This window comes from Metopolophium dirhodum, chromosome 4 (genome assembly GCF_019925205.1).
Source record: "Metopolophium dirhodum isolate CAU chromosome 4, ASM1992520v1, whole genome shotgun sequence".
NCBI classification, from domain to species: Eukaryota; Metazoa; Arthropoda; class Insecta; order Hemiptera; family Aphididae; genus Metopolophium; species Metopolophium dirhodum.
Genome location: NC_083563.1, coordinates 24322332 through 24339232, shown reverse-complemented (window position 1 = coordinate 24339232; position 16901 = coordinate 24322332). Strand labels below are relative to the sequence as shown.

General features: G+C 27.8%; 1 protein-coding gene across 5 annotated transcripts in view; it reads left to right on the top strand.

The window, feature by feature from the left end:
• Window positions 1-16901, top strand: part of LOC132943174 (calcitonin gene-related peptide type 1 receptor) — a 153916-nt gene that overhangs the window by 78319 nt on the left and 58696 nt on the right. For all 5 annotated transcript variants that reach the window (XM_061012031.1, XM_061012032.1, XM_061012030.1 and 2 more), the window contains exon 5: window positions 2454-2545. In XM_061012031.1, the coding sequence (XP_060868014.1) occupies window positions 2454-2545 (92 nt within the window). The remainder of the gene's footprint in view (window positions 1-2453; window positions 2546-16901) is intronic.

Below are 16901 nucleotides of genomic sequence, written 5' to 3'. Positions count from 1 at the left end.
GACTATGCGGAAACTGCCATCCATTTAAATTGGGGAAATAATTATATCATTTTAATGCATATTCCACAATTTATTATACACCGCGACAACCAGCAAGACGTAGGTTACACTATGTAAAGGTTTATAAATTAACAAACTGATTTATGAAATTAATTTCCCGTGTCGTCTTTGTGAACAAAACTTCCGTCTTCAACAATAACCACAGTACACATTTTATAACTTATATAGGTACCAACATTTCTGGACAATCGATATATGGTACGTTTATAAAACAAATTGTTGAGTTACAGGGTCGACTATTTGTTTATCGCTTGTTCAAACGCATCGAATAAACGAAATAAATGCAATTGCCAATTGTTCGATTGGAACTATTTCATATCAATCTAAAAACTCATTTAACTTTTACCCATCATTGATACAATATAATAGTTTGAATATCAACTTTTTTAAGCCCATCATCGAATTGTTGAGACGTTCAATGATTCGGAAATCTATCCGGAATTTACGTATCTTTTTTTTCATATAAAAATAAATATTACCACAGTATAACATACTCCTGCCTCCTGTATACGTTTTAGCTTACATTTTTCTTTCAAACCTTATATTAGTACTTTCGAAACAGAACACTATAATGAGAAAGGTCACTAAATTGTTAAAATTATACTATATATAATAAGGATACACCTGCATATTATATAGGGCACACAAAACTGTTGGCAATCATCTCGCTTATTGTTTACATCCGCATTATATAGGCTGTAGCATTTCATTTCGTTGATATGCATAATATGTATTATCATAAACAATTTAATAATGGCTTTTCGTCTGTTTTTGATAACATTATTACTTTTATTGTATCTTATTTTATATCAAAAAATATTTGACGACCAACATATAATATTATTTACGTGACGGTTTTGGATTTACAAATACATATAGTGTTATATTTATAGTATGTACTTTATACCAACTGCGGTGTAGTCGGCACCGTAGACCATCGCATATATTTTATAAGACCACCTTAGCTTTAAAAAACGGATGGACCCAAGAGATACATAACTTGAAAACAGGAAGGTATTCCATTCCTGTTGAGTGTACGACTGAGCATAGCTTAGACATAATATATGGGGACGCAATGTTATGCCACTAGTATACACTACAATACGTCGTCCGTAGTTAGAGACCGCCAATGATCACGTGACAAATATTTCTTTTGTAAACCGATTCTAAGTCCATTGCAACTCGAACTACACATTATTATAATATATAGTCCACATAATACCACTACTATAATATACACGACGTAAATCAATAACGTAATTGTAGTTTGAAAAATTGTCTTTTTGCGAGAAAAAAACTGAAGGACATTCCAGGGCATAAAATATACATTTTGCATTTTTCGCATACGATTGGTTTTTTTGGGCTGGTTGCTATGCACGGCAATAAATGAGCGTCGAGAATCGAAATACATATTCGTATAATATAATCCAAAAATTTATTTTTACATCAAGGTTAATTAGACCAGTGATTCGATAATGTGACTTAGATAAGGTGGAAATTCAAAGCCACATAATATAATATGTGTAGGTACCACAGTTGGCGTTAGACGACCAGTTTTAGTTAGGGTTTGGCTGTCTGCATTAATATTTAATTGGAATAGAAAAGCTTTCGGGTATCATCGTTTATGTAAGAATCCGATCGACCCTCTATTATTATGGCTTCGGCCAGGAGCCCGCAGGAACATTCTTATCATTAATCGGGATGAGTGCTGAAACGCGGTTACCTTTAGCAATCAAATGTTAACAGTGTGCTGGTCGCGTATTTTGTGATTGCGTTCTCTAAATCTTTCAAATGCCATCTATATCTACGCAATTAGCTTTTAATGGTTTAACTGACGGTGTTAGGAGGAAAACAATTTTACAAAATAGTTACAAAGGTAGTTGATGATTTTTTTTTTAGCAAAATCACTTTTCAAAATGCGGACCATGATGCGGACTCGATAATATCAGTGACACCGGTCTGGAACATAACATTTTGAATCTTACGCAAAAACAAATTATAAATTAGTTCAACAAATTATCTACGTTTAGATTCACGTCTGTGTCACTATACGTCTATACCAGATAACAAACAAGAACCACGTCATATTATAGTACGATATGATATTCCCTCGATTACGAATTATTCATAATAATATTTGAATACTGTTGTTGTGAATAATTATTATGATCAATGCGTTGGTTTTTTTTTTTTATTAATCAGTCGAGTGATTACCAAATTTAAAAATAGAATTTCGATCATTTTAATTTATACTTACATTTATGATACAACGTATATGTACATTACAATATTCGTTCCGATTGTTGTGTTACACACATCTGTGGACTGCGTAATTTGTACACTATTTTAATAGTTAAACATCCCTCATAATAATTCTATGTTTTATGTTACAGTGGACACAACAAATCAATACCATCTATCAAACCGGGTACTTGGTTTCATTCATTGCACTCCTGCTGTCGATTGCCATTCTTACCTATTTCAAGTAAGTAATAAATACTATCATATCGTTTTAGATTTCGTCAACCTTACGATGATGTTTTATTTTGTCACTGTTTACACATTTATCGTTAGTTAGAAAGCTAACCTAACCTAAGCGTTTCGAAAGTTTCATTATAATATTGGCTCGATTATGAAAATATTGGTAATTGGAAACACACGGTACTCTAACAAGGTTATTTTACTGTAAAATAACGGTGGGGTGTACGCACCCATTTTCGACAAACAAGACATTTCGTTATAGTACAATACCTACGTAATAATAATAATCCTTCGAAGACATATTATACATTTTTGATCGATTATTTTAAATTTACATTTTTTTATGTGTTATATGTTTTTTTTTATATAGGTTAGGTTAGCTTTATACTGTGTTAGGTTACTTGGCTGGGTATACAATGCGTACATGGCTTACGTATATACATTGTACATTTTTTAACGTGCCAAAAATCTATTGGTATTTAATTTTAATTTTAGATAATAGGTATGTATATTATATAATGTATCATCAGAAATTTCAAATTCGAATACAATTAAATTGAATACAAGAATGATATGCTTTTTTTCAACTATACCTAATTTTAGAATCTGAATTTTAAAAAACCGGGTTTTATAATTATTAAAATGTTCATAACGAAAATAATTTAGATTTTAATTGAAGTGATACAATTGAATCCCGGTGGTTCTTTAAGAGATATTTTTCCCAATATCTTAATACATTTTTCTTTTTTACTGAAACGTCTACTGTAAATCGTTATTCACATCCGATAGTTTTAAATTTTAATAATATTTTATATAATACGATTTTGTCTGTAATCACAATATTATAAGATTGTTACAAAATATTTTAGTTATTAATAATTGAAAATTTGATTATTTTCATTGCAATTCGGGACTTAATGTGAATTGTTAATGGATGAACATGTTTTGTTCTTTGATTATAATATGCATGTAATTATATGACAAGCAACAATTTTAGGAACGATTAGTTTTGAGGATGAAATACATTATTAATTTAGCAAATAAAGTTATGAAGGTGATGATTTTCAAAATTAAATTAAAAAAAGTTAACAATGTAGATGGGTATACGCAATTGTATTATTAGTACCTGTGGTTCATCATATATTATTTATTTTAAACTTTAAAAGTGTAACATTTTAACTAAATCATATGTTTTTATAATCAATCATTTTCTTTTTAAACTACTATAGTCTATCATTATATGTGTATATTATGTAACATTACGTCTTAGAGGATGGTGGTAAACGTTCTATGAATGGTACTCATTACATACAACGAACCTAATTTACTATAAAATGTCGGAGAAACGTTATTTTATTAGATGATGAATGTCCACGAATTCAACGAGCTATCCTCGCAGGCCCATTTGTTTCCGTTTCGTTGACTCTGATTTAGCGTGGGCTAGATAATACACCCAGTAGTGGAAAAAAAAACAATATAATATATATATACATGGACGTTTATAATATATGTTCACTATAATACATCATCAACACAACATAATATTGTTTAGTGTCTGTTTATATATACATATATATATATACGTTTAATAGTATCGATGCAAAATAACAACAACCTATTCGCAAGCGCGTCAGATAATAATAATATGTTATATGGACCGTTGAAGACTTCATTATTATTATATGTTGCTATTTAAGTGCTTACACTCGAAAATGGTCATCATTATTTTCAATTCTTCGCCCCGGTTAACCGTTATAAATCAACTAGGTTTTAAAACAAAAGAATTTTTTTACATTGGCGCACATTGTATTAAAGCCTTTGTGCATACACCACCACATAATGGAATGATAACACTAAAGTATAATCGTTTTACAACCACGACCTTTGTCGGTTGAGATTTCCCAAATCCCTATAAAATTTATAGCGATTTACATATTATTTATAAACGAATAATTGATTGTTGTACACGGGACATTATAAAGTGACCTATAGTATATATTATTTGAATTTCTGTAAAAAAATTTGAATGAATATATTCGTATAATATAACAATTGTGGGTTAAATGCGTTTTATTTTTTATGCACATGACTGTTTAATTTTCACCAAATTGTTTTTTTAATTTTTATCGAATAAAATTACTTTGAAAAAACACGTGATGTTTATTTAATTAAAAATGTGATTGTAATAGATTATTGAAACAGGTATAGTCTAATATTTGATTTTGAATAATATGTAAAACTCACCAAAAGATTAAAAAAAAATGTTTATAATAATTGTTCGTGTACCTAGCCAATAAAAAATAAATGCTTTACAAATTACACTTAGTAAGGTATACCTATTGTGTATAAATTAAACACTATTATGATGATAGTGTTCAATTTATGATAGTGTGATATTTGAATAGTAGATTAGAACGCAGTCTCGTGAGAATTTCATATTTATATAGTATCAAGAACAATAAGAAATAACAGATAATTATAATACTCCATCATTGGATCTTCCCGGCTTTCAGGAAACGCTTTAGAAGTCGATGACAATTCTCATTGTAAACATAATATAATATTGTATAAGTTTCTGAATAATATGAGAGAGTTATCGACACTAAATGCAATCTAAATTTAATTGTATTTCTTACCGCAGTATAATGTATGAAGAATACAAAGTTAATTTTGATTTCTTTTTATTAATAACATATCACATACTAACATTAAATTGTTCAAAATACATGGAAATAATACTATTCACATGGATTTTATTAACATATATAGGTACTAGGTATATAGGTACACATTTAGAACTGAATAATTGTAAAAGGAATGTTTTTGAGTTGGAAATCTTAATACTTTATGTCTTTATCAAACCAAACTATTAAATAATTAATAAGTATAATTAGAACAAAATAAGCCATCCTACAAATTTAAATTAAATTATATAATAGGCGTATAACAATGAATACAATTTGTTTTAGATTGTTTTCGATCGTAACAATATAAAAGCGTAAAAATGAATTAATGACGTCTGTTGTTATTAATTTTCTTTATTTATGTATGAAAACATTTAAATTTTCCTACAATAATTAAAAATCATTTCCATTTACGCCACAAGTAGTTATGAAAAATAAAATATATTCATTTATTTTAATTGGTAATGCTTGAGATATTCATTTAAAATAAAAAAAAATTTACAATACCGAATTTTCTTTGTATTATGTGCATGGCTTACAATAATATTATGTAATAGGTACATATTTGCTTGGAAACAACGACAAAGTTATCGGCGATACAATTTTATTATATTTACATTAATTGTAATTATATTAAATTAGTTGCACCAGTTTCATTCATAAATTTGAATATTTAATTAGTGTATTGATTTCCTTTGTTGAAGGTTCGAGGATTTCTCGTGGAGTTTCTGAAAGTTGGTGTTTTTGTATTAATTCGGTATATCGTCTAATAATAATCTAAATTATTTTGAAAAATATTTTAATGAACTGTCCTCTGTATACGATATAATGATATACCATATTATATATTTAAAAATTAAGAATTTTATGTATTTATATTATAATAGTCTTATTTAAAGAAAGCTATAAATCAATGAATTCAAATTGTGTATGACAACTCGATATTAAGTTATTTTTTTAATTTTATTAGACTGAAATTTTGTAAACTTAAAAATAAAATAAAAAATCGATTGATATCACACCTAAGTTTTTATTAAAACTTTCTGACGTCCATTGTAACTTGTAAGTAATTTAATGTTACTTTAATTTAATAGAACCATGCTCCGTTATTTGATCATCAAATATATTTTCTGTACGTGACAATAAATATTAAACACATAATTGATAATGTATTAAACATTTATTTTTATAAAATATCAGAGGAAAATACAATAAAGATAATATTATATTTTTCTGAAGTTTAAACTGCACATATAGAATTAAAACATGAATTTTGATATGCTAAAACTTATATCAATATCCATCAAAATTTAAAAAAAAAAAATAATAATTTTTATTATGTCCGTTACCAGCTTTTTTATTTTATTGTACCTTTTGAAGATTATTGTTGGATACTTTTAGTACTTTTTTATATTTTATCAATTAATCATATGTTTAGCAAATTTAATTGAAAAGCTGATAAAAAGCCAGATAAGCTATCCCCGATTTTAAATATTAAAACCCATTTCCCCCGTACTATGATTTACTATTCAATTACAATAAATTCAATCACATTGTGAAATGTCAAAACCAATGGTATACTATTTAGTATTTACAAAATAATAAAATAAATTGGACAGATCAAACACTGATTTACAAACAGTCCTTCTTATAGGCCACACAGTACATCACACGCGTACTGCACCTTGTGGCCAAGGAAAATCCAACTTAATGGTCATCCTGTGGTACACTCATTTCAATCGAACACATATTTCTTGAATTTATTCTGACAATATACCGAGTTAAGATAAAATTATTTCCTTCCAGAAACGCTGCATCGCACCTTCAACAAAAATAGACAATATCAGATTTATAAATGTAACTGATCTATAAAAACGAATTTAATACAATCTTAAATATTGTAAATAACATAATTGTATCGGTTAGTAACCTTAAAGTTGATGAAAAAAATATTTAAATATAATAATGATAACAATCATAATTTATTTTGTTTGTAAGTATAATATTCTCACTTTTTTAAAACTGTTTATACTAAAGCTGCATCAACAAGATTATTGGTTAATGAATTTTTACATTAGATTAACATAATATGACATGTTACAATGTTAAGTATTAGAAAAAGAAGAGCATACAATAAGATAAAATAAAATACATTAGACTCAAATTAGGTCATACAATTTTGATGATTTTAAGAATTTTAAAACGTTGTTTACACTGTCTTGGTCGGGGCCTAATGCTTCTTGGAGGCTGTCAGATATTTCGGTGCTTGTAGTTTCAGCAGTGACAAATTATATTTTTGACCGTGAGTGTTTCTCCACATGTATAGCATTGGTCTAGTTTCGCTTTGGCCATGGTAATAATTTTTATACGTGGATATTTTTAGTACTTTTTTTTTTACATTTTATCAACTCTGTATTTTTACCATATTCAAAGTTTTCGAATATTTTTTACTATTTATAACATCACACTTTATGTATTTATATAGACAATTTATTACTATAAAAAAACAAACAAAATAAGCTGCGATACCAATATGTTTTTATATGGGTATCAATTTTAAGCGGAAAATATATTGACATTTTTAATTTTAATGAAAACTTCTAAGTTACGGGAAAACTATAGAAATTCAACTTATTTCTTAGTAATTAAAACAAAATAAAAGATATTAGAAATATTTAATTAGAACATCTATTTAAGAAATAAGAAATAATAAAAAAAGAAATTAGACAACCGCTTTGCTGTGGGTACATCAGAAGTTGATTGTTTCTCGTCATTGAGTAGGCACTATAAAAGGGTTACTGTGATAAATTTAAATTCATTGTTAAATCATTGTACACAATAAAAAAAGGATTTTGATCAAAGACGGTATAACTTTTTGGTAACCAATGTCCAATATATAATAAATAATATTAAAATTTTAACATTAATGTTCGTATTTTTTTTAGTTTCTTCTGGATTGTTTTAAAGATAACTGAGGATTTACAACTTTAACCTCCCAAATGTACAAACTAGATCTAATTTTTACATAAAACCTCCGTCAAAGTTGATGATCAGAGTTTTTTCCACTATAAAAAGTGTCTTCATAAAAATAAAAACACACTGTATTTTAAAATAACAACAACCATCGCTAGTCGCTATGCTCAGAAACTAAAAAAAGTTCTAATGAAAAAATTGATTGTATATTTTATCGTTAAGTAAAATTATCATACAATTTATAACGTAACTTAAAATAATTTTATACTACAATTTTATGTGGACCTTAAATATACTCGAAAATTACTCAATAAAACCACAATTTAAAAAAATACCTTTATATTATAAAATCATGTTGGAAAAATGATTATTGTTATAAATAACATTTTTCTAAAATATATTGTGAAAATACAAACAGCCTAAGAGAAAATGAAATGAAATAAATTTAATACCTACATTATTGTTCTGCATAATGAAATAACTGAAATTCTGAATACATCTTTAATTTACAACTGATATTAATTGTATTTTTAATTGTTTTAGTGATGTTGTACTTTTGAGAATTTAAAGTTAGACAATTGATTTTTTCCATGTAAAAACAATTCCACATTCTATAAATAAAATTCTATAATTAAATATCGTATAACCAATTCAATTTATATTCGTGTTATACAATATTAATTTAAAAAATATACCTTAGTGATATTTTTCTATTATTGATTTAGTTGGTATATTTTGTGTATCGTAATATTATATTCATGCACCAAATGGTTTGTATAATGTAGCTCGTTTTAAATTAGGTGAATTTTGCTTACGACATCACATTATTTATCGTAATTTAAAGATTACATAATATTCGAGTAATGTAATTGATTCATAATCATCAAATAACTACAACCGAAATAATTACCTAAGAATTATAGTTATACAAAATGTCGATGTGTTATTCAAATATGTTTATAAAATTATAACATAGGAACTAAGCCTTTTCGTCAATACATACATCATCCGATGAGTACCTATATAATATACTTGTATTTGATTTTCCATATTTTAATAATATTATTATAAAAATCACAATTTAAATTAATTCAAGTATAATAGATATAATCAAATAAACCGGAAATTCTCTGTTGTGGATTGTTTAATAGTAAGCGAGCTCAGTGATGGTCTCTAATTACGCGTACGTTTGATAATATTATAAACTATTGAAAGTTATACTGATGACTGATGAGTAAATGGTAATAGACAGTTATTATTTACTAGCGTTGGGTCGGAAAAACAGAGTGGATAAACACAAATATTGGTTCAACATATTTTGACTTTGAAATAGAACTTAACACGATCAACCCAATAAATCTGGTTGAAATCAAGTCGTAAATATTACACACTTCTATTAAAAATAAACTTCGACAGTTCGACCCAAAAAAATATGATGCACGCTGATCCAGGGTACAGTGGTACCTATATGTACTTGAGAAATCGAGAAGAAAACTTATAGACTTCTATTACAAGATTTATATTACCATATTATATATAAGGTAATCCCAAATAGTTTGTTCGAGTTTTCCAAGACGTGTTCAAATTTGTCACCAGATCATCGTTGTCTAAGACTCTTATAGACTCGTATTTTTGAATTGTGTGTATCGTAGAAATAAATCCGATCTAGTTGAAAATATTTAAATATGTATTAGGTGGGACCTATCCTTTTTGAATCTTTTAAAACAGGTAGGTATAGTGTTGTAAAATATAAAGTATAATGTGCAACGGTAATATTCCGTTCATCAGACTCTGTATATAACAATCTATAAATACAATTATATAACTTACTTTAATAATATTATGCATTTTGATGTAAATCAAAAACTTCGATGGTACACAATACCTACGATGATTTGAATAACAACACGTTTGGGGTTTTGAATGAACGATTCACACAACCCAAATATATTTAGTTATTTAATACGTTGCGTTATAATGATCTACCCTTTTTTGTAAATTCAGTAAATAGGTAGTTTGAAATGTTACTTTAAATGGGTAAATAATATTTTCTACAATGTTATTATGATTTAGCTAGAAAACGTGGAAAACTGCCAAAAACCAACCCAGCGGGCAGCCATGCACCCGGGAAAACTCCCAATTGGAGAAAAACCTTTTGAATAATTTTTCATTTTAATAATCCTAAAGATTAAAATATTAAAAGGCTTAACGATTATTTATTTTAATATTTTTTGAACGTGATATAATTTTTCAAGTTTTCTTTTAAATTAACATCCTTACGTATCCCATCATTCGAAATTTCTTTTAAATTTAACCTTCATAAGGTTTAATAAAAAATATTCAACTTTAAAATATTAAAAAAAAATACTTATTTAAGTTCACCGCAAACACTTATAATCAAATTCATAATTGAAGAAGATATTATTCATGTTTTTATTGAATAATTAAAATCTTTTAATGTTGGTAATTATCATTATTATTATTGGCTCGATAAAGTTTTCTGTTGAATATTATGCATATAAATTTATTTATTTATTTGTATAGATTATAGATTATATAATACTACATTACTGTATACTAATATTACTTAATATTACATTACTTAAATGCCTAAAAAAAATAAATGTATTAAACTTTATAATCTTTTATTAATTATCCTTAAAACGTATTCGTCTCAATGCCTCATCAATAATTCTATTGAACACTTTTTTTTAATTTTAGTTAAATAATGACTAGAGAAAACAAACATAATTAGTGTCAACAACTTTTTAATCATCAGTGTCAGCTTTTATAATTAAATACTTTCTTAAAAATGCACAAGTAAAAACTTCCTGTTGGTTTGGTTAAATGATTTAAGACAATTCATGTTCATAAATTATATTTATACATTTTATCATATTGTATTCCAAATACAATATGATAACATTTTGTCAATTATCGTAATTTAAATGTTATAAAGCTGTTAGTATAATAAACCTTCACTAGATTTAAATAAGCGTTTGTTCTACATAAAAGTTACTGCCCAAACAATCCCACGCTATACCGTCGATTAACCAAAACATCATATTACATAGATGTCCATAAACAATAACTTAAGATTTTTGATAACTTGATTTTGAAATGTATAGTAATTAGTACCTAATAAACTTCGAATAATAATTAATTTTATACAATTATATTAATATAATTATCAACAACTCAAATTATTGTCCTATTATACATATTATATTATTCAGATTTCAGTTATTTCGAGTACCTACCTACCTACATATTATACTATTATATCTATATATATAAAACTGAAATCAAACAAAAGAGGAAATCTTTGTTACGGTTTGGCTTCGAAACCTTTTATCCAATTGTCATGCAGTTTTTTTTAAATGAAAGAGGATATCACGGAGCAGGTTTTAGGCATAAATAAAGTCCGATAATGTTAGTCAATAATTAGTTATCTATACGTATAAAATCCAAATACCACTGACTCACTGATCGCTGTATCTCAAAAACTACTCAACGTACGGACTTGAAATTTGAAATGGAGGTTCTTCTCATATTTTCATAGTGCAATAAGAAAGGATTCTAAAAAATGTGGCGTTTTAGTGGAGTAATTAACGATTATAATTATTCACTGCCAATACGTGACAAAATTTCTATCGTAAATCTCAAAATTCCTGTTTGATCACCTGCCGGGGGTGATCACTTCCCTTTTTAAATTAGCCTATGACACTCACAAAGAATGTTGCTCTGTATTGGTGAAAGAATTTTCAAAATCGGTTCAATAGTTTCGGAGTTTATCCCGAACATACAAACAAACACTATAATTTTATAGTATATATATAAATGAATATTTTTGTGTAGATTAGACCTCTGGGAAGAAGATAGGCTAATTTAAAAAATGTTAAATTTGTTTTTTTTTTATTCATCGGATTTTAGTACGGTTGCGTTAGGCTTTTGTATTAATTTATCATATTAATCCTCCGACGGTGGAATTAAGTAAAAATGATAAACTTTCTACAATTTTGATACAGCACGGGGTCCGCGATCTACCGCAGGTAGATTGCCTACCTGATAATATACGGCTGCGAATCAGAATTTTTATTCCGGGCAACAGAAAATTTAAGATAAATTTTGAACACCATACACCATACACCGAATATTAAATAACGAATTGAACAAAGTTTGAGTCATATAGAATTGGTACATTTAACGGGCAACGAAGTGCCCGCGGGATCAGCTAGTATTATATACTCGTTAGTCTTAAATAATTATTGTATTCGGCTGAAGTCTTAACAGTCCTGAAATCCTATAGGTTTTCTTTCGATATTAATTTACAGTTAGTTGGGTAATAAATTATTTTATAACTGGTTTCAGATTTAGTAACATATTGAATTATAATATCATTTTGATGAAAAAAAATTAAAACTTCAATGTTTCTGTGCTTAAAATATATATAAATAAACACATTTTACTATATAAAGTATTCCTTTTTGATAAAATTATTAAAAAATAGTTATTTGATACAAAGTATAATCATACTGTTGCATTAATCTAATTTTACCAAATCATTATAATAATAAGTTGCTATCATATTTTATATTTTAAATTATGTTTTTTTTTTGTATATTATTTATTAATTTATATAATCTGTAAATTATTTTTTTTACAATAAGTACAAGCGCTGTGGGAGTTGATGGGTTGGGAGACTTGAAAGAAGAATCCATCCAGTGATGGAACTTCTTGACAGATTTAAATAATGTTTAAGAGAAATAAAGATCCTACTTATCTATGTGTTGTCATCGTCTTACAAACGTAAACCATATCAAATTCGAGTAAATTTAAATTTAATTTAAATATGTTTCATTTTTCAATATAGGTAGTAAAACTTGTGATTATATGGAATGTATGTCATTCACACTTGTCTGCGTTTATTTCTGTTTTTTAATATTTATATTTAAATACATTTTTTCATATTGTTGTTGTTATTATTAAGGTGAATAATAGTTGCGATTCGTATCAACTGCGAAAGTTGTTTTTTTTTTTTTTCTGTCAAAACTGTTTACTGTGACCCATATATATTTCTATTAAAATAAAATATATTTTTTCAGTACATTTGACATTTTTATAATATGTGACTAAAAATATATGCGATATCTGATTCGGGGCTTGGAAGTATGAAGTATTGAGAGGATAAAAAAAAAAATCAGATAATGGAGTTTATAGTATATTATTTTTCTTTTTCAGGTCTCTCACCTTGGGTAGAATGAAAATAAAAACTCGTAGCTACCCATTCTTACCACAACATAAACCTATAATGAATGATACATAGCTGTGACTAACAAGATGAAATATTTTAAAAAGAAAACCAAATACCATTTGAATGCATTACATTCGCGAATTATATTATTGGATTTAACTTTTAAAAACATTCAATTTTAGTATCTTATAAGCTGTAACTAAATATTGTTTAAACTTTTATTTTATCACAGTAATGTACAGATCATTGTAAATTTTAATGAAAATAATATAATTTGTGTCTAATTTAATATTTTTATAATATCCGATACCTATCTGGTTTTCTTTACTCCTTATTTGTTCTAAACTATAAATACTGGAATAATAGTTTAACAATTTTCATGTTTTTAAAATTATTATACAATAATGTATTATTTTTAAAAACACGTTGTTCAAATGCTGTCTGCCTGTCTGTCATTAATTACAAAAATAAAATAATATTATAATTATAAACCATAAAAGTCCTTACGCTATTCAATCACTTTTCAAGTTTATTGTAACATGTTCATATCATATTTTTCAAATTGGAAAAAAATACGACTACACAAATAAAACTTATCTATACGAATGAATGTGTTATTATTATATTAAATACTTATTATTAACTCAGGATTGAGTGAATAATCTAGATTTTACATTTTAATCGGCATAGTTATAAATATGAATAACTCAAATATTAATAATAACATGTTAAAATACTATAGGTATTCAATATGAATTCAAATAAAATAAAATATTATTAAATTGATGGTAATTGTTGATCAATCTTTTTATGTCCGCAAAAAACTTATTTTAATGACATACAATAGATCGTTAAAACTTATAAACAAACCGCTTTTATTTTATTTTAAGAATTCCTCTTATAAAGGATTTAATCATTCGTAATTTTTCTTACCGTGTACAATTTAATCGTGGTTAAATGATATGATACTCTTCGTCATCATTTAAATTGATAGTATTTGTTGTCAAAGAAAACGGAATCTTTTGTACAAAAGAAAACTTCAACAATACGCTATCCTATTTCGATATAGTATTTATTTTGTTGTTTGTTCTTGAGTTTTTAAAACTAATAGTCTTTTGCTATTGGCCGTTTTCTTTTAATGTAATATAATTGTCGACTATTTATTTGGGTGTTTATACGCTTCAACAATTTTTAAATGTATAAACATTGTTTCTTAATTTGAACATGAATTTGTCTCCATTGTTGTTTTTGCGTTACTTATCAACCTCGAAATTTCTTATTTGTTTGATTACTAAACAATTAAATTAATATTTGTTATTTTATTTAAATATTAGGTTAGGTTTCTAGCTATATATTTGAAAAATGTCGAATGACATTTAAGTGTTTAACTGACGATTCACTCACAGTTGTTTAATTATTAAGACGTATTGTTTCTAATAGGTGCCTATATATACTTGGAAATTGTTGATCCTATATAGTCGTACTTTATTTTTTAACTATCTCTGGTGCATCTCGGTGTAAGGAAAACTCGTTTTGACGAGAATACACCTAGATCACCTAATCGGATGCTTTTATTCGTAAGTCCTCTAAGGAGCAAATAGGTTTTATAATGTTAGACTATCTAATTAATCTTATCAATTATCATTCATTATATCATTATTATATAGGTATTTGGGTAGAACACGATTGTGTTCGTTTTAATATCAATTGATTTATATTTTCGTATTAATTTTAAAACAACAATAAAAATATATTTTTTGGGGCAAGTTTGGAAACCGAGATTTGATGAATTTATACAAATACGGCACAGGCTTTGTAGGCCACACCCGTGCCTATATGATGTTAGTATCCAATGATTTGGCTCTCTGACACATTTCTGGTGTTTTTTTTTCAATGTAAAATAGTTGTTGAAAGCTGAGTTTGAGTGTCAAGTTATCTGCAGTCATCAGTTATTACTTGTTACCATTGAACATCAGACCTGGGCGGGCAATGCCCTATGGTAGATTGAAAACGTTTCCAGTGTATTTTGTCCTAAGAGTATCTTGATTTAGTTTTAAGTTCGGTAGTAATTCGCCCATGGACAAATCGGACCTAAATTGGAAAAATAAAATAAACAGCCTTGCTTTTTATGCTTGTACTTGTGTATAAAAATTGGTTTTAATATTTATCCCATGTAAATTCAATACGTTGAATAATTAAGATCTCAGATTAAAATTAAGTTAGAATATACATTTTAATTTTACAATGGATTCTTTCATATAGTTACGTGTACTACGCATAATTACTACATACAATAGTGAATAGAACATTACAATGCACCTATTTATGAAATATATCCATGTATTTTTTTTTCATAATATACATTCATTTTAAAAATATTATTAATTATTGATACAAGTCATAAACATAATTGTGAATTATTTTGCATAATCTAGCTGAAGTTGTTGGTGCATCGTGCATATTTGAATAGTTTTTGGTGACTCGTGCGATGTAAATACGGATTATCAAGTGATCTCATTGTATATCATTGCATTTAATTGCCAATGCAAGATGCTTCCGAAGTAGAGTGGCATTTGATTTTTCGTACATTCCGCGAGCCGCGTCACCAACAACGTAATATTATTTTCAGTTCAGCTTAACTTCGCTGGTTAATTTTTCTGTTAGCTGTTAGGTCAACAAAACATTTATGCTGCAGTACGATACAAAATTCATAACTAAGTTCTATATCGCAGGAGCGTCATCTGTGAACAACCACGTCGCTTCTGATACGGCCCGCTCTCGTTTTCCGGCGAGGTTTGGTTGGCACGGTGTTTCTACTTTCTAGTTTCTAGTAGCGGTATAATAGTACCTACCGAAGTTGTCACGACGATGTGGCAGTGAGTGGCCGTTAGCATAATATATACAATTCTGGATGGAATGAGCAGTGCAGATTCGTTACCGGACATGGAAACCTAACGATGTGCCCGGCTGCCAAAAGTGGCAATCAGCGTTCCGCGATAAGCCACAACTCTGTGGCACACAAATGACACTGAACGCTCTTCCTATCCGTACACTCGTGGTTCCGGTTTCCGTTTTAAGCCGGGTTCACTGCAGTTACGTCGTCTGTCGTATCGTGTGCCTTTGATCGTATTCTGATTGGCCGCTGTAATTATCGTGGTATCATTTACAATAACCACGATCTACCGGAAAATGTCCAGAGCGGGGCCGTCTCTCGACTTTTGTCAACGATACGACAAGACAAGTCGACGAGATAATATAGATGTAAGCCCGTCGGGCCGCATAATATTATATTTATTTCACACGGCCACTCAAACAACTTATAGTAATAATTTATCGACGCCCAGCTTGATATCGATTTTACAGAAATTACGAGGGGAACCCGACACCCGCGAGCCTACATTTCGCCGGCGTGCTGTTTATATACAGAAACTATAACACAACTCATATCG